We start from the raw sequence: 21162 nt of genomic DNA, 5'->3' as shown, positions 1-21162 counted from the left end.
GACGCTATTTTCAAATTTAACTCTTCCCCAGATATTGTCGTTCCTTTCCTTTCTATTTTTTTTTTGTATTTTTTGGAAAGGATTGAATTGACTATAATTGAATTGTATACTAGTATTTTATTGGGTTTCTTTGTTGTTGTTTTTTTCTTAAGCTTAGGGTCTGGTCTTTCAGAATTTCCTAACTAAGTAGTGTTCATGTCTGGCGATTTTTGGTTGATCTTTGATGGTGATGGTGATGGTGTTCATAATATATACAAACATGTATATATAATATATATATATATATATATATATATATATATATATATGTATGTACATATAATATATTATTTTTGTTATTATTATTATTATTATTATTATTATTACTATTATCATTAAGGTAGTCTACGTCTGCACGTGATGGTGGAATTACCAATAATTTGTTTTGACACACAAATTCTCGGGCGAGTCGCCCAAAAATTTGTTTGTCAAGTAAGGAAACTTTTGGTATTGAGAACACGAACTCGAGTTATGATTTACCGTATATATACACTACGTGTATATAATACATATGTTTGTGTGTGTTATACATTGTACGTGTTACACTATATTATGTTTATATATATATATATATATATATATATATATATATATATATACATGTATATACAGTAGGGTAAAATTGAAAACAAAAATTATTATTACCACAACAAACACACAAATAACATTATTAACTGTCTTCTGCGCATGATGTCGAGAAATAGAACAACTTACTCTGGGCACTAATGTCGCAGTCATCTTGTATAATGGTAAAAAGGAAAAGGACACATGAACGGACTTTCATGGAAAACATTATATCAAAGTATTATTGACAGATCTCAAGAAAAGGATAGTACAAGGCAATGCAATGTAGTATATTTACACAATCATTATATCACTCTCTATGTCATTCACTGCTGAATGGTAAAACATAGGCGAAAAATTCGTGAGATCAGATTAGAGTACTGTAAAATGTTGCGCTTTACGCACGTACAAAATGAATGCTGTACAAAACAACAAGTACATCTGCAAAGATACGTTCTTTCCTAGCGTTCAGTGCCCACTTACACAGACGACGCAACAAAATCACGATAGCTGATGTGCACAGCAAGAAAGGAAAGCTAATGTATGACAGTACGTTTTAAAAAAAGTAGTCCGTAGTTTTCAATTGACAGCAGCAAAATCAAGATCTTGTTTAAAATCTATGTAAAATAAAAGGCGTTGATGTGCAAAACAAAAATACTGTTACGGCAGGGGACTTCTTCTTCTTTCTGTCATACCTTATGCATATACATATGTTCTTTAATGCTTATCATGTTTTCGTCATGTTTGTACCACACGAGAATGAAGTTTGTGAATATATTGTAGCAGCAGTTATATGTAGACTGCAGTCATTAAAAAAAGACATGGTGTTTACATTCATGAGTAAAACTCAACTTTGATCTACATAGAATAACATGGTAATGGAGAACACCGAAAGTATATAAAACTGAGTAAACAGAAAAGGGACAAGATCTCAATGGAAAGGCGGCATCCGGGTAGAATCTCAGCTTTCTTAAAATTTACAGCCTATAAACAAAATATCACATTCATGCCTTTTATCAGAGATTCTTGACATCATATTCCATTGTCCGAATAATTTAGTGCAACACTCTATACAAAGAAAGACTTCATTTTTTCTGAAATTCACACGAAATAGTACAAAAAACGCACTTGCGACATCTGCAGATTCAACACACAACTATACAAATTGTTCTCTGAAAGATCAATGTACTGTACGAACCGTTTGAAAAAGGCTACGAATTAGTGACATGAATCATACATTAAGAGGAAAGACGCAATCCCTACAAACAACAACGACAAAAAACAAGAGACCGAGTCAGCCGTCTTAATTTTGTTGGCTGTAAGGCATAATAGAAGAACCTACGCACAGTTATCGCAACAGTGAGGTGCAGACAGTGTTATAATCGTACATGAGCATTTTCGTCATTTCCGACGAGCTGTTTACTCGTATTTTGTTTAGTTTTTACACTTTCCTTTCTTTGTGCCTTCATTGTCGGCTATTGTTTGTTGTTTGCCAAAGTGTTTTTTTGTTCATTATTCATTCGTTTGTTTGTGTGTTGAGTAGGACAGCATAAGAGACCAGCTCTTGATCACTGATCTGTATCAGTGCTTTTGATCAATCTTCAATTCGTTAAACGCCATCTACGGCAGAAGTTTGTAACGGCTCGATTCAGCGCCAACACGGGTACGGCAAATCCTATACAGCGATCATCACGTACATTCATATACAGATTTAACGTCAACTGCGCCGTTTGAGATTGTCGAATTTCTGAATCTACCGATTACGGTCTGTGTACAATTTGTGCGGTGCCATACAAGCTGTGTGCTGGGAGGTTTTCCAAAGGCACTGTGCCTCAAGACAAAGTCATTTCTGAAGTCCCAAAACATCGTCACACACAGGTATGGTAATCTCGTCCCAGGGCTGGGCTCAACGCTCATCACGATGAAAAAAAAAAAATGATTCCATGGCTGACGTACATGACAAAAACTGAATCATGAAGACATGAATAACACGATTTGAGGGTACGACAGTCTAGGCCTACTACATGTAGTATGCCCATTTGACACTTCCTGACAATCCTTCGAATGGTTGAAGTAACCCACACAGGATATTTCTTCAGTATGTCACGTGTTGGAAGTGACGTCAAAGTCTTTAGATTACATAATCATGTTCTCTGACATGACCGAGCTGCCTGAGTCGAAACAGTTACCCCAGTGCATGGAATGTGAATCTCGACCACTGACGATTCGCCCGCGATGTTTGGTCCTTCACAAGAAGGTCGGCGACCTGCTGGAGACCGAGGCGTTCCCCCGCTGGTCAACTCGGCCTAACTCGACGCTGGCCCTAGCTCCGTTGTACCCGATCCAGTTCCTGCTGCTGGCGATGTCGGCCTCCTCCTTCTGCTGTTTGACGGCGGCCCGGTAAGAGATGGCGTAGAAGGCCAGCGCGATGGCCTTGAGAAAGACTACGAGGGAGACGAAGAAGAAGTGATGTTTGCCAGGGTGGTACATGAGGCAGTCTCGGTAGTGCTGACCCGGAAACTCGTGCTGTGACTGCCACAGGGAGCATGCTTGGCCCAGGATGGCGTTAAAGAAACCAAATGCTGGAAGAACACCTATCATGACACATGAGGAAAAAAGAAGAAAATGTTATCAATAACGTGGATATAAATACACACATATCAAAGAGAAAGAGAGATAATTGATCTTGGCAATGATAGCAAAATATGACAAACTACTTCACTACGATTCCAGGAGAAACCCTGAAAAAAAATGCCATCGGGGAAAGACGGAAAATCATGAAACTTCATCGAATTTTGAACAGTAATTATCAGCCACCACCCCCCCCCCCCCACACAAAAAGTTTCTTGTTCGTGTAAACGCTATACAGCAACAGGCGATTAAGTAGAGAAGATAACAAATGATTTATAAATACCTTATCGGCAAATAAAATACGATTACAACGCAAGTCACCTTGAGTTTTTAACGGACAGCTTCACAAATCAGACTGAAAGTGCCATCTTCATCTACGTTTTGTTTCATTGTGTGTATTTGTTTTTCGCCCAAAGAACATAACGCGTATTTTCAAAATGCAATACAACAATGAAAGATTAAATGAATAAATCTCACCAATAAGGTGCCATGACATGACAAGCATTCCTAGGGACTGACTTCTCTTTTCCTTGGGCACGGTTCTAGAAAGGAAAGAACAAATCAGGACACAATGTATGATTCGGAGGAAAAGATCATTCAAACAAACCCGACTGGCATCTTAACCAATTCATTGCCACATCACTCACATTATTAGGAACATCAGGAATAAGGGTCATTATGCTTCGATCTAAATTCGGCAAATTTTTACATCCTGAAGGCCGACTCCTGAAAAAAAAAGAAGAAAAAAGTATTTCTTTGACCCACGTGATTGGACCCGGCCCTATTGGCCCACATTCACGAAGGTGGTACAATCTTTGTCCATGGTTTAAACCATGGACGTTTACGAAATCAGTCATTTCGTTCGACGAAGTGATCACGAAATGGTCATTTCGTCGACGAAATGACTGATTTCGTAACGAAATAGGCCATGCCACACTTGGCGCCCCATATATACAAAACTACGGTCTTTGTCCATGAACCACGGCCAAAGATGGTACCACCTTCGTGAATTCGGGCCATTGAGACAGAGCCGCATTACACAATAAGGATGGTAAGCACACTTACTCTAGAGTCGTCCTTATCATGCAGTCACAATATACATTTAGAGGGGGTAGGGGGGGGGGGGTAGGGGAGAGGAGTAAACAAAACCAACCGCTACCTAGTTTTCAATACTCTTTCAGGCCAAGATTACCCACGGGAATCCATGGGAGTGGTGAAAAGAATATGATAGGCGAAATGATACTTCCTTCCAAATACCTGTAACCCTGCCTAAAGAAAACCATGACCAACAACCACACTCCCACCGAAAAAACAACACCAGTAACAATAACATCACTAACAATAGAAGCTATAACAGTGGTAAAAAAAAAATAATGATGATAATAACTCCTTCCCCTTATCCCCACCACACCCCAAAATAAAAGGAACACTAAAACAACAGGAGCAACTCTAACTCGCATCAAACAAAAACAAACAAACATGAAGATACGGTAACAGCACGGCAGCAGTGGATATTACGATACGGGCGGTGTATGCGGAAAATGCAAGTCAATCTTTCTCTGTTGAATATACGTAAATGCCTATAATTTTTTTTGTAAATTACATTTTATCATCGAAGTTTCCAATTGTATGTAATTCTCATCTGACATAACTCTGAATGTTTGTACTTTCTTCTTATGTAACCGGGACTGCTTTGTTATATTTCTCGTGGGAGGGGCCCTCTGTAAAGCAGCGCTGTTCAGCGAGAACAGTGCTGAGTATAAGGTCATGCCTCCATTGAAGTGCCTATTTTTTAGTGTCATATATATTTGTTTGTATATATTTTTATTACGGAAAATAAATATCATACCATACCACACCGTTATACCTACCCTGTGACAAGGAGGAGAATGACCGGGAAATTGACGCCAGTCAGCAGGAAGATTACAAAGAGCGCCATCATGTGGGACCACAGCGGGTTGCAATCTGCCGGACACGGGTCGCTGGTGGCGCTGCCCAGGTTGCCTTCCGAGTCCTCTATGCAAAGGCACTTAGTAAAGTTCTGCGACATCAATAAAAGCGACAGATATTTGTTAACATTGAGATTAGTGTAGGCCTACTTGATAATGACGATGACCATGATCATTATACACTGTAGTTAAAAAACAATGATGATAATAATACACAGTGTATTGATAATAAATCATAGTCATAAAAACAACAAAAAATTGTAATAGTGAGAAAAATATTACTAGCTACTAGATACAATACATAAAAGATGTATAAGTAAAATATTAACATCATTATGACAACCTTTATTACCACTGCTGTTGTACCTAGATTATAACAATTATAATCACGATTATTAGCATTACCATTGTCAGCGTCATCATAACAATCACCATATCACTACCATTACAACTGCCATAATGATCAGTACCCATCTGGACAATCACCATCATCATCAACATGCATCACCTATCTTCAATATCACCATAACAACCATCATGAACATCAAGAGGGAACACTACTACTACTCACGATCTTTCCAGTGCCCGTGAGTTCCCTGCACCCAGCCAGGCAAGGGGAGATGTAAGTCACGTGATCAGAGCCGCAGACCGGGTGCCATATGTTGTTGGGACAGCTGCACGTTTCGGAGCAAGTCTGGTTCAAATCAATCCAGCGTGAAAGATCGTCCGCTCTTTATAGGGAGAGAAAGAAACAGCATCGAAAGGGGAGGAAGGTCATTACAAATTGATGAGTTTTTAATATCAGTGCCAAATGTAATGTTTTCAGGGTGTAAAAATTACGATACTTTCTGCAAACACATTGACAACACGAATGATCCACTTTGGTAGTTGCCTGGACTGTAATCAAGAAGTCCCCGTTTCCAATTTCAGTGAGAAGAGCCGATGCAGTGTTACGTATTATCATTCCACCCCCGGCAGGAGACCAACACAGTTGGCATTATAGAATTGAAATGTTCAGCATTCCATAGTCTCACGTGCGTCAAAAAGAATTCCGGGCACAAAAAAAATTAAATAAATGAATAATTAAATACGTGAATATCTATTAACAAATAAACGTAAATTGATGAATACATAAAAAAGTACACATAATACACCTATACATACATACCTGCATACACACACATACATACATACCTGCATACAACATACATAAATACATACATATCAAGCGATCATACTGTCTTGACTTGTTGAGAAGAACAGGATGAAAACCGGGCGAGTTATTTGTTTCTTTATACAAGACACGGAAACACTTGCAGATCATGCGAATACAAATCGTCCGCGCACAAATCGTGCCGAAGGACATAATTTCTACATTAACCAGTGTCACCTATAACAGTATTTTGATGCTCCAGGGACTAAATAGCGTCCTTTTGATAAAAGTGCCTCCAACAGTAATCGGGGAGGAGGCGCAAAAAAAAAAGCCAACATCAACTACATTTAAAAAACAACGAATCTATTATTCTCAAGAGCGACAATGTTATCACTTACTGGGAAAATCCAGTCAGGAAGACTATAACTGGTAGAATACAACTCCATGTTTATGTTCATGGTGGCACTCTTTTACCCCTTAACTTACTCCCTTCTCAAGTTGTGACAGAATTTGTGAAAGAAGTACTACGGATAGGCGTACTATCTAAAATGAAATCTGACCAGTCTACGGAAATCCAAACTGTATTTAGATTAAACTTGGAATACCATGGCAGACGACTGCGTTCAATTGCATCTGCCGTATGAGGGCGTGTTCTCACCCTGTCTGTGTTCCCGGGCTTTCGGTGTAGGCATTCACTGGCGCCTCATCGCATGAGTAGAGGAACAGCACCCACATTATCCCCATGGTAACAATACACACGATCCATGTCATCCGCCACATGTGAGTGACAGACGGTTTCATGAGGAGCAGTATCGCAAGACCGATCACGATACCAACCAGCAGACCAATGAAGACCGCCGAAGCTATTGATGGGAGAGAAACAAGTGTGTACTTGCATATTTAAAGTAAGAGCATTAATTTCATATTGGAAACTCAAACATTTCTACAAACAGCAGGAAACGTTCGATCACAGATTAAAAAACAAAAACAAAACAAATATTACGAATTCGCAAGGCTTCTCAGATTTTCTCTCCCACCACCCTTATAAATATCTATCTATATAAATAGCGTATGTCTACCTACTTATCTCATTATTTTTGTACCTGAGATATAAATAGATTGAGAGGGGATACATTTATTTTTACTTGGTCACTCGGCAAAATCGTCACTAAAATATCTCATTCTTTCTTCAAAACATTGTAATTTGCATCTTGGGTGACCACCTAGTATCCCGAAAAAAAAAAAGAATAAAATGGCATTAACTGCACTTACATGACAAATTCGTGAGTCAGAATGGGGAATGATTGATTTACAGCAGCTGATCCTATTTTTCGTAGTGTGTACCTTACAGACAGGTCATCGTTGACAATCATTACCATATACAATGTATGATAATTAACTGTGGACGACAGATGCAATGGTGAAAGCATGTTTGTTTGTTTGTTTGTTTTGTAATGTCACACTGTAAAAGTGTTCAACTATTGTCACCCGAATTAAAAAAAACCCGGAACTTCCACCGTTTCTAAGGTTTTGTCTGTACTCTCTTGCGTCAAAATACATGTAGTCATGGAGAGGGCGTGGTAAATACATTCTCAGACAGATATTTCGGATGTTATACATACAAGCTCTTTATTCAAAACGGCCAAATTCTCAAATAAAGCAACTCTCCAACCCTTTGAATAAATACATTTATATCCTCATAGCCTAATTAAAAAAAAAAAAAAAAGGAATGAATTCCAGCACAGACGCCGGCGTAACTTACAGAAGTAAAAATTTGCGTGGAAAATGCCGACTCCGGACATGATGCCGTAGAATCTGGGCTGGAAGATTAAGACACCAACGAGAATGGCCGCCTCAAAGCTCACAGCCAGACAGAGCAAAACTAGATTACTCTGTCTGTACACGGTACAACACGTTTCAGTGAGTTGAACTGCATAAGACGAAAAAAATGCAATAAAATAACATGGATTTTACAAACATTTTAAAGGCATGTTCATTTATGACTTGTGATTGCACTCAGATAAAAACATTACTTGCATGAGGACAACGTAAAAAGATCAGTAATTTAAAGTATAAGTAAATTACGTGTTTACGTTTATTTCAGTTTAGATGGATGAATAGTATGCTTGGCAAAGTTGTGAAGAATAATTTCATGAGACGGAATATTGTAGTACAATATTTTCATATATAGAGCAGGGTGCCAACCCGGTGAAGTGGTCCCCCCTACCCACCCATACAAGAACACGCGCGAGTGATGCCGACCTCCTAGGTGACTAAGAATAGTCAGCAAACGGTATCAACCAGGAACATTGTGCCATATACTAGAAGAAGATAATTATGTAATTAAATGATTACAGTCTCTTCAGGATTGATACATTACAATGGACATTGCAATATTCATATTATCCATTTTAAAATAGTTTGCTCATTCATGAATAAAAAACGCGATGTATTTGAGTCGCTTGAGCATATTGAGTCAATGCTCCGCTACCTTCCTTAGAGAAACTCACAAAGAATACCCGGGATTCTAAACGGCAGCTCAACTCAATTTTCAGTACGATATATCAGTCTCCTTATGAAATGATGAATATGAGAACACGGATCGCATCCAACGAGGGCCTGCGCCGCTTTTTTTCTTTAAAAAGAAACCATGAGTATGCGAATACTTTTCGCCGCGCATCGTGGTGTACATTCACCTTGTTGCAGCCACGTGTCCTTTCAAGCGAAAGAGAGGGCGAAAGGGATATCTAGTGGACAGATAGATGGAAAGATAAACAGAAGAAATAGATGAAGAAAGACACATCAAAAAGAGATGTCCTCTCTAAGGCCGTTCATATTACTGCAGTCCAAATGAAACAGAGTATGTTTTCGGTGTAGTGAGCAATCAGGGGCAGCTACTAACATTACACACATGGGGAGAACACTGGCAACATGACATTAGCTCCTGCGACAATACCTGCTCCGGTCTTATTTTCTCCAAGGACTTAGGGTCAGGGTTACAGAGTTGTGATAGTGATTTCGGTGTAGCGTGATGTGGTGATTAGGTTTAGGGTTTAATAGTGATATGTCTGCGTGTAGAATTTATGTTGGGCTTAGCGTGCAGATTTTCATGGAAGAAATTGTTGCAGAAATCTCATGGAACCGAAACTTTTACATTGCTTTTCTTTACCTTGTCGAGTTGTCGGCATATTCCCAACGTCGTCCAGACGCATGTAGTAGAAACTGTCGTTTTGATCTGGCGCCCCCAGCGGTGAGCCAATGGCAGACGTCTGCTCGTTGTTTCCGAGCGTGGAAGATTCGCTAGCCAGACGGTCACGCTGGGCGTTTTGCTCGACGGGTTTGCCGCCCTCCGGAACGTCGTTGTACATGACGAGCAGCAAGGCCGTGACGAACTCGATCAGCCCTATTCATTTAATGAGAGAGAGAGAAAGAGAGAGAGAGAGAGAAAAAAAGAAACTGTTTGATGACGACGTTTATTCTTGAAAGCAAGATATTATTCAGAGGGGTGATGGTTCAGGTGTGAGTTTCTTCAATTTGTCTCGATCGACAAATAAAATTTAAGATCGCAACTGCTGATCTGTAAATTAACAAACATGTCGGGACCATGCGATCTTAACAAATTGAATTCGTAGAGGGAGGCAAATTAAAGAAACTCACACCTGACGTTTATCCTTGCTGAGCAGAATACAAGAAATGCTGATGTTACCGTCAAAACTACTGATATTGCGAAGAATTGGTGATAATATTTGTAGGCAAAAGTTTGGACATCATGAATTAATTAAGATTATGAGACCGTAATACTGGCTATATTTGGTGATATGACATATTGTCTTCTAATAAATGGAATTGGACAATGACTAACTGCAAGTGAGTAGTTTTATCGAAGACGGGTTATGCGCCATCACATTTTTAAGTAAGTCAATCATCAAAAGGAGCAAAATTAAATCTTTCCAGTGATACATCACTCGTCACATAACAAGGAATAATCTTGAAGTTATGATTAATAATCCTCCGTAATTTCGTATAATTCTTCTTTATTTAGCGGCTTTAATCACTGAAGATAATATCATATCAACTAGAGTGAGGTTAACTTCTTTTGTGATCCATCACTCTTCAGGTGAAATTTTTTTTTCTGTGTTTCATATGGAACAAACATAATTACGAAGTGCCTTGTAATGCTACGTTTACACCATGTTGCCGGCGACAAACGTTGCTGCTGCCGTGACCGCCGGGAACATGGTGTAAACGTAGCATGAGTGGCTCTTATGAAAGATGTTTGCTGTACCGACCATAATATTACAAGACCGGAAGATGATTTTCGTAGTCATAAACAGCAAAAGTGTTGACCTAATTTAAGCAGCAAGAAGCTGTCATTGATAAATTCGAAAAGTTGTCACAATTATAGTTATCACGAGACAGATTGACAATTTCCAACTATCATATCATATAAATATACATCCTGTTTTGGAGGAAGACAAGATACAACTTTGATGCAATACACCAATTAACCGTCACCGTGACCGCGAACTTTTCGCAGACTCACCTATGAGGAGAAATCCCAGCCACCATCTGGACACAGCACCGTAAGAATTATGTGGCTCTGTCTTGCTTTCGATGATGAAGGAAAGGATTTCCCCCGTCCACTGACCGAGGACGGACGCCGACAAATAGAAGGCTTACAAAAGAATCAAGAAGAACGCATAAAGCTTCTTACTATAATCAAACAATTGCGTCGTCAATCAAAATATACGTAACCGGTGTTCACTGACTGTTAACTGCACTCGGCTCTTTTCCAAAAGGACTACAAATTTATTTAAGAAAAACACACAATGCAGCTATGCCCAAACGAGAGGTGATACTCTTTAACGAAATGTACTATCAAATTCTGATCTACAAGTAAAGAACTTTGAATATATTTCTAAACTTGATGAAATCTTCCGATGGTGAACGAATAAATAAAACAATATTTATCGCCCGAATATTGATGACATAATGACATTATTGTCATGTACATGTATCATGTCGTTGACATTCAAAGCGGCTTAGACATTTTTCCCTTTTTTAAAAAAACACAAAGGTGAAGGAAGATAGGAAGAACAAATGAGTGAAGATTAGGCATCAAAATAAACATGGTGAGTGTGGTTCACACCATCAAGGGAAATAAGATTGGAAGGAAAATATTTAACCCTTAACTTACCAACGATGACAATCGGGTGTTTTTGTGTGCGATCCCAAAGATAGGTAAGGCCGCAGACCCACTGGGGCGCTGCACCAAGCCCCGCTACAAACATGCCACAAATCACGGCCACTTCCTTGCCGCTGAGACTATTTATGTACTTCTCCAGCTCGTCTTCTGATCCATCCTCGCCGCCGTCGTCGGGGACCCTCCCCTGAACGCAGATCTCGTACTGCGGTGAGTTGGACGCCACGGGCGACGACAGCCAGGCTGATGGCGGATGGAGAGAGAAGTATGGAATGGAGGAAGCGAAGAGGCCGACTCCGACGAGGAACGAGCCTCCAGCGACGCATCGAGGTCGGTTGACACACCTCCGACACACGAGCAGCAAGGTGACGCCGAGAACGACACCGAAGTCGAAAGCGATGTCGATTAGCCAAGCCTCCACTTGCGATATGTCCAGACTGTGCTGGATCGTGGACAGAACGCCATTCAAATAGCCTCGGCAGGCAAACTGTGTGGAGAAGACCAAGGCCGTGACGAGTAGGAGGAGGATGTGTTTCCGCTCCTTCGGTTTGATGACACGACTACCCTTCCGAGCCTGATGGGTCCGGTCGACGGGCTGAGGGGGCAATCTGTCGAGAAGGGTGTCCACTTCGTCTTCATCACTGAGTTCGTTCGTTGAACTGAGATCGGGGTCGGATTCCATGACTGTAAAGTCGAGTTTAAAGTAGGACATATCACGAGAAGTCGACCCTGTGGGGATGGGGCTGTCAAGCCGTCGGTATTGGTTCTCTCTCTCTGGAACGTGATGGCGTCATCTGAAATTGAAGGCATGAACGCAATCATGAATAACCATGGAAACGATGACGTAATACTTATGTATTTTACTTGAAAGGACAGCAACCGACTGAGATACAGCTGTACCTCTGCATTCTCTGTAATCAGCGCACTAAAGTGTGTCGTGATCAGAGACGACGACTTAACATTAACGCTCTCAGGAAAAAAGAAAAAGAAAAAGAAGATAGTACTTACCTTTTAATCTATATTTTCATCTAAAACCGTCAAATAACACAATAATTTGGACTTTAAGGTTGTTAATTTATCCATGTTTCATCCATGTCATTCCTCATGTTGTGCAACGCGTCAAAAAAGTGACTGTTTGTGTCTGGTGTCAGCATTAGGAATGCTCTTCTCGGGGCAAAGAAGAAACCAGAAAAATAACTCTGCTGGGGTTGTCGAGTATGAAATTCTATTTGTATAGTGGTTATTGGTGAGTGCTCAGGTAATGTCTAGGTTTCGGAGCCCGAGAAAGAATGGTGATCATTTCTCAGCTGAATGCTCCGGTCGCCACGAAAGGCCACAATCGTACTGCAACACCACGGTGGAAAGAGCAACAAAGGTTTCCAGTCTACTTTTTGTCGTAACGGCAATATGCTGCGTACGTGACCCGTAAAATTTCATACACAGGGCACTTCACCCGTAATGATATGAAACTCTAACGCTGTTGACTGATGCAACGGACTGTTTACTTTTTAGAATTAGTTAGACGTGGGCAAACAAACAACTACCCCCCCCCCAAAAAAAAAATAATAATAATAATAAACAAAGAATATGACGAGGAAGTAACATACAGTACATGAAATGCTAGAGATTGTCACCCCTTTTTTACTCACTGAACACATGACTGAATTGTGGAATCCCGTGCATCCTAGATGCCATGCATGCTGTTTCATGGTGTTCGTAGTGAACCCACGTTATATCATTCGATTATATTAAAATTGTTCACACATATTACAGTAGCTCAACAAACAACCCAACAAAAATCTGAGTAGACGTTAGAGCGTTTACACAGGATGTGGTTACATGTGATGTAGGGTTTTCTTTTAAGATGTGCGTACATGTAATTTGTGTGTATATATCACACACACTGTGCGTACAAAATTGTATGTTTGTTTGACGGATTTGCATGTTGAGAAGTTCAGGAACCTATTTCTCATCAAAGCTAGCACTCCATGAAAGCTTTTGCATTGTGGCAATGCTCTTGATAGATGGAACTTTTGGTTGTGATATTTGAGAGTACAGGGTTAATCTGTGAGGGTACAACAAAATAATGCAGGTAGGCCTAACATATCTATTTCTTCTTGGCTTTTGAGGTAACTTAATGATTGCATTTGGCTGAGTATAGACTAGTGAAACTCGTCAACATTCCGATAAGTCACTTCTTGTCAGTTTGCTTTGAAATTGTCCTTGTTTACGAATTGAATTCAAAATGATATGTTTGAAATATCAAAAGTATGAGTAAAGGTTTGGAATGTCTCGTTTGCCGACGAATTATTGGTGCATACATTTATAACAGGAGACAAATCGCAAATCTTCCAAGGAAGTGCTATACAAGGCCCTGGGCGGGCTGTAGGCCTACATGTACAAACTACATATACATTGATAATAGAGAGTAAGACCTATCACAAACTTGAACTTCTGGACGACGTCTTTACACACCTAGAAAGCCAGAGAATCTTCAGTATTGAAAGCAATGGACTTTGATCCAGCAACCCACTACTGTGCCAAACCCGTGCGGCTGCGGCTGATACAGCTACAAACAATGTAGCCTGACCTGGCATGCTCTGTCAACAAGGGCCATTGTATTCATATACTCTTGGCAAACCTGCATTTTGATCTCCGAATTCGTACTGAAAATAAAATTGCTATGCAAATTATCATAGTGTACTTCCCTATAGACGTAAAAAGTCATGCTACAGCGACTTCTGCACCTGTTTATCTGCAATGCATGATAAAACAACGTAATTTGACATTTCACATAATGCATGTCGTCTGTCTTCACCGAGCATTTGATTTTTGTTAAAGAAATCGGTAATAACGTAGCACAATCAACATTACCAAGTAGTTAAATCCAGGCGAGGTTTTTATTTCCCCCTTTGGTGACACTCGATAATCCGTTCAAAGCAAAACAACAAGGTCGCGCAAAATCATACGAATAATATCCAAGGTTTCGTTGGTAGATGACGCGAAGCTTTCAGCAGCGTACGCAAGACACTGTCAACAGCTGATCCAATGAGCTTACACGTGATCAACATAGGGCCAGTAAACGACTCTTACAGCGAGAAAGGTGATGAGAAGATCACCCTTTTTTATATCATACGTAATCTCTTTCAGAGGCAAACAATGGGCAACGAGAACGTCTAGGCGTAAACAATAGAACTGTGTCCCTCAATATCAAGGGATTCCATGGACGGACGGCGAAGAAAAGGGGGCGAAGTACGGATGGGCGAGCACGGGAGTGTCGAAGGGCGAAGATCAGCCTGCGTTCATAATGCATTATAGTCTGCGTGCGCCTTTACCTTTGACACCTTCACGATGTTAATCATGGAGTGATAACGATCGGGAACATTAGGGCACCATCTATGACTGCCTCCTGGTCTAAAGATATAAGACATTAGGATCAACAACAACAACTACTACTACTATATACAAGGACTGGGAAGGATATCGTATGGTATCGCGAAATAAGTATGGTCAAAGCGTATAGACCTACAGTTATGTCAATTTGTCAGGACACCATGTTCCTTGCCGTATATCTTGTTATGAATTATATGTGTCGAGATTGTGAAGCACATGAATAGCTCTTTACTGGCCATGCAAATTATAGGGGCACAAGCAAACGCCTCACAGCTAAGAGCAGCGTCGGTAGACGTGCTAAAATCCCTTCACAATGGACGTTGTTGTGCATAACAGAATCTCTGTTACAATAGCCACCGTGGGTTCTGTTCTTCCCCTTTTTATGTACCCTGCAGCGTCTTATCACAACTCTCCTGTAATCTGAATATCACAGAGTATCAATATCGCTCTACATCAAGGTCCAAAGTTCGATTTGTAATCCACATCCTGCGCACAAAGACAGAACAAGAAGGAATAACCGATATAATTGCATACGTAACAGCAGAGCTGGGGATACCAATTCTATTTTTCGTGGGAATACAGGAGATTCAACAGTTTTCCACTGCACTATGGAGGTAGAATAACGACCCAGTGTGAACGCATTTGAACAGAAGGCCTGCCTGGTGCCATTCTCCACTGGGAACCTGTGTGTAAAGGTCCGAGACCAATCGCCATTGACTGTAAACAGATCACTAATACAAAAAAAAAAATGCAGATTGGGAGACATGAGATTTGATTACTTGATTCGACAACACACTCTTCTTTATAGTAGCTTCTCAGTTTGATTTTGTATAACTACTCTGAGGGTTTACACGTGCAGTATATTATACTCTAGGAGACTGAATGTTAAGAGCACTCGGTTATTGCAGTGAAATAAGTAACATTTTACAGGAAATGATCAGAAATAAAAATACCAAAGAAGCCCAATCCTTGAAAGACGAGGAAGGAAACGCGATTACAACACGACTCCAAAACAGTCGTTGATTTTACTTTAAAAAAAAAACACACACACACAAAACAAAAACGAACAGAATGCATGATTAGCAACTCGAACTTTTTCACCATATATGTCGACATTCTCGAATATTTCTTTTTGTTGCGATATCAACACTAGGTAAAAGAAAGAAAGAATGCTTAGAAGTATATGATAGTATTCAGAGAAATCCAAACTGGGAGTAGAGTTATCATTAGTTCACTATGACACTTATACTACCAAGTGCTGACTAGTGCGACTGCAACGAGAGAGATAGTGTGCTTTGGGGTCAGTTTTGAAAGCACGAAAGGGGAAGTCAAACATGACTTTAATAACGTCAAAAGAGCAGGATGGGCGGGGGATTCACCCCCATGTTCAAGTTGAATTACATCATAAAGAGTTAGCCTAAAATCAGACAAACTGAACGGCATAAATTCTAACAAATTCGGACATGAATCAAGAAAGTCATTGACAATGTTTTCACCAAATAATTCAAGTCTTTGTGATTGCAACCTATTCGCAACTAGTCCATTCGTTTGTGAACAAAAGTAATATCAAAACCATGTTGTAATCCATTTCCTATAGGACATAACTCCCCGCCCAATTTTAATTATTTGGTTATCATGGCACAATGAAAACTATACTGCCGTTTAAATGAATTACTTTTTGATTGTTAGGTGTTTTTTTTTCACGATAATTGAATGAACATGTGTGTGCAGAACAGTGGAAGACTCGCTAGATGACGACACTACACGTCATCTCATCTGCATAGTAATATACCTAGCGACTACTTCCCTGTTTTGAAAGCACATTAACGGCACTTGGCACTCTTATATTACATCCAATTCAGAGGTGATTCCCACCGTTTTGTTTACGAATGATTCTACCCTCTTCCCTACATTCGAGCCAACTAGAAATTATAGAGTGAAAGTGCGCATAATGGATTAGTTGAACAACCAACACTCGAACGTACATCATGCTACTTCTATACGTTGAAACGGATTAATGAGTCGTAGCAGAACGATCATGGGTTACAATAACAAAGGATGACAGAAGAAAATCCACATCACAGCAACCTGTTAGGACTCCCAAATTGGAGCGTTGAGGTAGATTAAAATATAATTCACCCACGTGATTGTCAATAAAATCTTTCGTGCGTTTACCTGCTCTTCTATACTGCACGCTCCAATAAAGCATTCCCTTTATTTCCACGACAGCAGATTTACAAAAAAAAAGGAAACACACACAAAAAAAGAGATTGTATTCACATTTATTTTCATCGTAAGAAATAACTCAACGCTGCGTACCCTGTAGCTTTGTTGAGTAATGAATTAAAAAACAAAAAACGAGCGAACATTAGTTGGTTCTTTGAAACGAAACACAATCATTTCAATGAACATGATAACCCCGATTCGACCGGTACCCGTACCCGCAAATACTTTGTTATCAAAATTAATAAACGTTCTGATGAGTAATCAATATCCAGCTTTTGAAATTACAATGTGAAATAGTAGGTCTACATGACAGTGAACGTTTGATTGTGAACGTGAGCATTCATTCTTAGACAACGTGGTGACCAATGGGTGATATTATTTCTTCTCAGTCTAAAATATATGATATTACCCATCTCACTCACCCCATGTTTGACGCAGGGTTTCCTTTTATAGCAGACGTTTACGGCACTGAATGGGACTACTCTGTCTGAACTATACCTGATAAACAAATTGAATCCACTTGTGAGAACAGTCATCACAAACGCTGTAATTATAAAGACTTCTTGAAACTATTTAAGTGTAAAATGTCGTACTATACACTCACCGACTATAATCATGTCTGTGTGTTTAAACTTTATATATATCCCTCTCCCTCTGTTTTCAACATACTGTACGATAAGACCAAAGGAACTTAAAGGGACTGTACAGTACTGGTTGAGGTGGGGATTCGTGTTTTAAACACTCCTAGGTGAGATAACGACAAACCTTTTATGAAATATGAAGAGCATGTAATTTTATGAAGGATTCAACGTTTATTTGACGAAAATTGGTTTTCAAGTGGCTGATATCCAAAACAGTGATAATAATAAAAGGCGACAGGCCATACCTTTATTAGGATCTCGTTGTTTCAACTTGTTTTGGGATATCTCAGCCATTTCAAAACCAATTTTCATCAAATAAACTTTTGATACCCTTTAGAATTGCATGCTCTTTGACATCTCATAGAGTGGTTTCTGACTATCTCGCAAAACGTTAAAAGCTAAATCCTCACCTCGACCAGAACTGTACAGTACTGGTTGAGGTGGGGATTCATGTTTTGAACATTCCTAAGTGAGATAATGAGAAACCTCATATGAAATATGAAAAAGCATGTAATTTTAAGAAGGATTCAACGTTTATTTGATGAAAATTGGTTTTCAAATGGCCAAGATATCCAAAAAAGTGATAATATTAAAAGGCGACATGCCACACATTTATTAGGATCTCTTTGTTTCACCATGTTTTTGGATATCTCAGCCATTTCAAAACCGATTTTCATCAAATAAACTTTTGATACCCCTTAGAATTGCATGCTCTTTGACATCTAATAAAGTGATTTCTGAATATCTTGCAAAATGTTGAAGGCTAAATTTTCACCTCGACCAGAACTGTACACACCCTTTAACCTCTTGTTTGCCCTCGTATAATTGACAACATTGCAAAATCCATTTTCTCACTCGCATCATGGCAATTCGGATAAGAGAATTTGAACGTGAACTTCAAACTTTGATAATCAAGTGCCCATCCGTTTTGACCGAAAGATTGGTGTGTCTTGTCTTCGAGGATATGTTCAGCGGATACTACTTCTGGGTTCAGGCTTCACGGAATTAAATCCCTCGAGAGAGCAGTAAATGTAAAAAAGAATGATTTAAGAAAAAAACTTCTCCGGACAGACGGATTTTTTTCTGTCTACCATTCGTTATACTTTTATGCTTTTATCATTTGGCAAGGGTATCTGGAACGTACGTTTTGAACATCAGGTAATGCATGGGGTGGGGGAATATGGTGCTGTTATGTCTAGGGATGTAAAAGCATTTAAACCCTGAGGCAGAATTATAGCTGGTACCTGCAACAATGTGTCAAAAGCTCGAGGTATAATCTTACCTTATCAGAACATAATCTATTGTAGAGTAACAAAACACGAACATAAGAGCTCGTACATCGTACCTCCTGTAATCTCAATACAGGAAGTAAGGCATACGAATGTCTGCGAGCAGACGTTTCCTTTGCCTCCCCAGCATAGTCCCTGTGCTGTAAATTTGTATCCAACTATAGTCAATTTTATAGTCCTGCATTGTAACCACAGCGGGACATCCAAGATAAACCATATATTTGCAATTAGTGTAAATGTACGGCATGAAATGATGCCGCCAGGACAACCGATTTTTGCGCATGGTACATAATATTTGCCCGTCGCGATGCTGTGAAAAAAATCTGCAGTAATTATTACGAACAGCAGCCAGATAATAGAGCTAGAGTACGTCAAGCACAACGCACAGCTCTCTCTCCTTGCTACACTATCACACAGTTTCCATCTAGACTATTGGTATACCTCCAGAGTCACAGGGAACGTTCTTTGGCACTCTACCTGCCTGTTGTTGCGACGAAACAATGCATGTTATGAGATAATACAATTATGTATACAGAAATGTCACATACACTGTGAAAGACACTTCAATTCTACGGGTCTTACCTTGGAGGTAGATAGTCTTCAATCTTATCAGAAAGCTCTGGCGTTGGTATAGCAAAAGGTATTCTCCTCTTCGATGGAGTACAATGCTATATGCGATACGGTGAAGTAGCGAAAAAAACAATCCTCTGGTGCGATTGTAGTGTGTGTGTGTTTGCGTGTGGAGTAGACGGATAACGTGTACGCCATCGGGGAACTGTCTCCGTAGGTACGTGTCTTCGTGTGTGTGTGTATATCGTTCGAGCATGTAGTCAACGCTCTTTCAAGCAAGTGGCTGGTATAAAAAAAGAGCACAAGCCAACGTTCACCGGAACAAAAGGCCAGAAAATTTCCTTACACAGGGTATAAGCAAAGATGACCAATTTTATTCGGGTCCGATCTTAGGGCAGGTGTCATGTAAACGAAAAGAAACATATAATTGTTATGTGTGTAAATCTCCCTTCCGTTGTTACTTGGGAATAAATTCATTTGCAACAAGCTGTCGCAGGTTTGTCGGGGTGTGATATTTTTACCCAAGGAGCTTAAGGTTTGAAGCTCCTTGTTTTTTTTTTCCCCTCAGGATCTATATTCGTTTTGCGAAACTACTTTCCCCAGTTTTCACTTAAACTTGAATGACATGTTCGTTTTATTGCAATAGCCTATATTTGTGAAAATAAGCGAGGCGCTAAAAATGTTGTACATATAGGCTTTAGGGATCGTATATAAGTTTTTGGTGAGATAGTTACATTAAACCTCTTATGAAATATGAAAGAGCCTGTAATTCTAAGAGGAATTCAAAGTTTATTTGATGTAAAGTGGTTCTAAAACGGCCGAGATACCCAAAACATAGCGATCCGAATAAAAGGTGGGACCCACATTTTATTACGATGGCTTTGTTTTCCTTTTTTTTTTTTTTTGATGTCTCAGCCATTCCAAAGCCGATTTTCATCACATAAATTTTAATTATTTTATGCTCTGTATTATTTCATAAGTAGTCTCTTGGCACATGTATCTCATAAAAAGTTAAAAGCCCAATCCTCGCCCACCTCAACCAATACTATACCATCCCTTTAACACAAGCAATTAACCTCAGATATTCTTGTTTGGGTCTTGTCATGACTTACTGCAATATTATATGGGACATCTATAAATATGTATCAAATTTTAAACTTTAATTCTTGAGAAGCGTGCAGTGAGAATCATACGAAATTGAAGATCACATTCTAATTTTGCCCCTTTGTTTGGAAAAGCTTTGTTTCAAAAATTATATATACACATAATTATAACAAAATAATTTTTTGTTATGTCTTTGGTAGGAGTAATGTAATACTATTCTTCATTGATCTTCGTTTGATTTGATTTTATTCGATTTTGCAAAGAATAATGAAATAAAAATAAAGAAATAAAGAGTGACGCAGAATAAAAGTTACGGAATCATAGATATGAATTTTCTCAATGAACTGTAAGATAAAAATGGCGCATATATTAGAACAGTCTCCATAATGTTATTAAGCAA

The 21162-nt window shown here is 39.4% G+C and overlaps 1 protein-coding gene across 3 annotated transcripts; it reads right to left on the bottom strand.

The window, feature by feature from the left end:
• Nucleotides 1-852: 852 nt before the first annotated feature.
• LOC139739287 (solute carrier organic anion transporter family member 5A1-like) lies at nucleotides 853-19815 on the bottom strand. Of its 3 annotated transcripts, XM_071649900.1 has the most exons (11): nucleotides 19671-19815; nucleotides 17581-17656; nucleotides 11534-12333; nucleotides 10880-11011; nucleotides 9506-9739; nucleotides 8099-8266; nucleotides 6995-7199; nucleotides 5755-5914; nucleotides 5106-5275; nucleotides 3712-3776; nucleotides 853-3197 (listed from the first exon to the last, which is right to left on the bottom strand). In XM_071649900.1, exons 3-11 carry the CDS (start codon nucleotides 12249-12251, stop codon nucleotides 2851-2853), a joined length of 2199 nt encoding a protein of 732 aa, XP_071506001.1. In that variant the 5' UTR covers nucleotides 12252-12333; nucleotides 17581-17656; nucleotides 19671-19815; the 3' UTR covers nucleotides 853-2850. The 3 variants fall into 3 exon arrangements, with proteins under 3 accessions (XP_071506001.1, XP_071505999.1, XP_071506000.1); XM_071649898.1 differs by lacking the exon at nucleotides 17581-17656; XM_071649899.1 differs by lacking the exons at nucleotides 17581-17656; nucleotides 19671-19815 and adding an exon at nucleotides 14414-14748.
• Between the last annotated feature and the right edge of the window lie 1347 nt (nucleotides 19816-21162).

This window comes from Diadema antillarum, unplaced genomic scaffold, assembly GCF_040938485.1.
Source record: "Diadema antillarum isolate AM-2024a unplaced genomic scaffold, OU_Dant_1.0 seq00000793_RagTag, whole genome shotgun sequence".
Taxonomy (NCBI): Eukaryota; Metazoa; Echinodermata; class Echinoidea; order Diadematoida; family Diadematidae; genus Diadema; species Diadema antillarum.
This window is presented reverse-complemented; position numbering and strand designations above follow the sequence as displayed.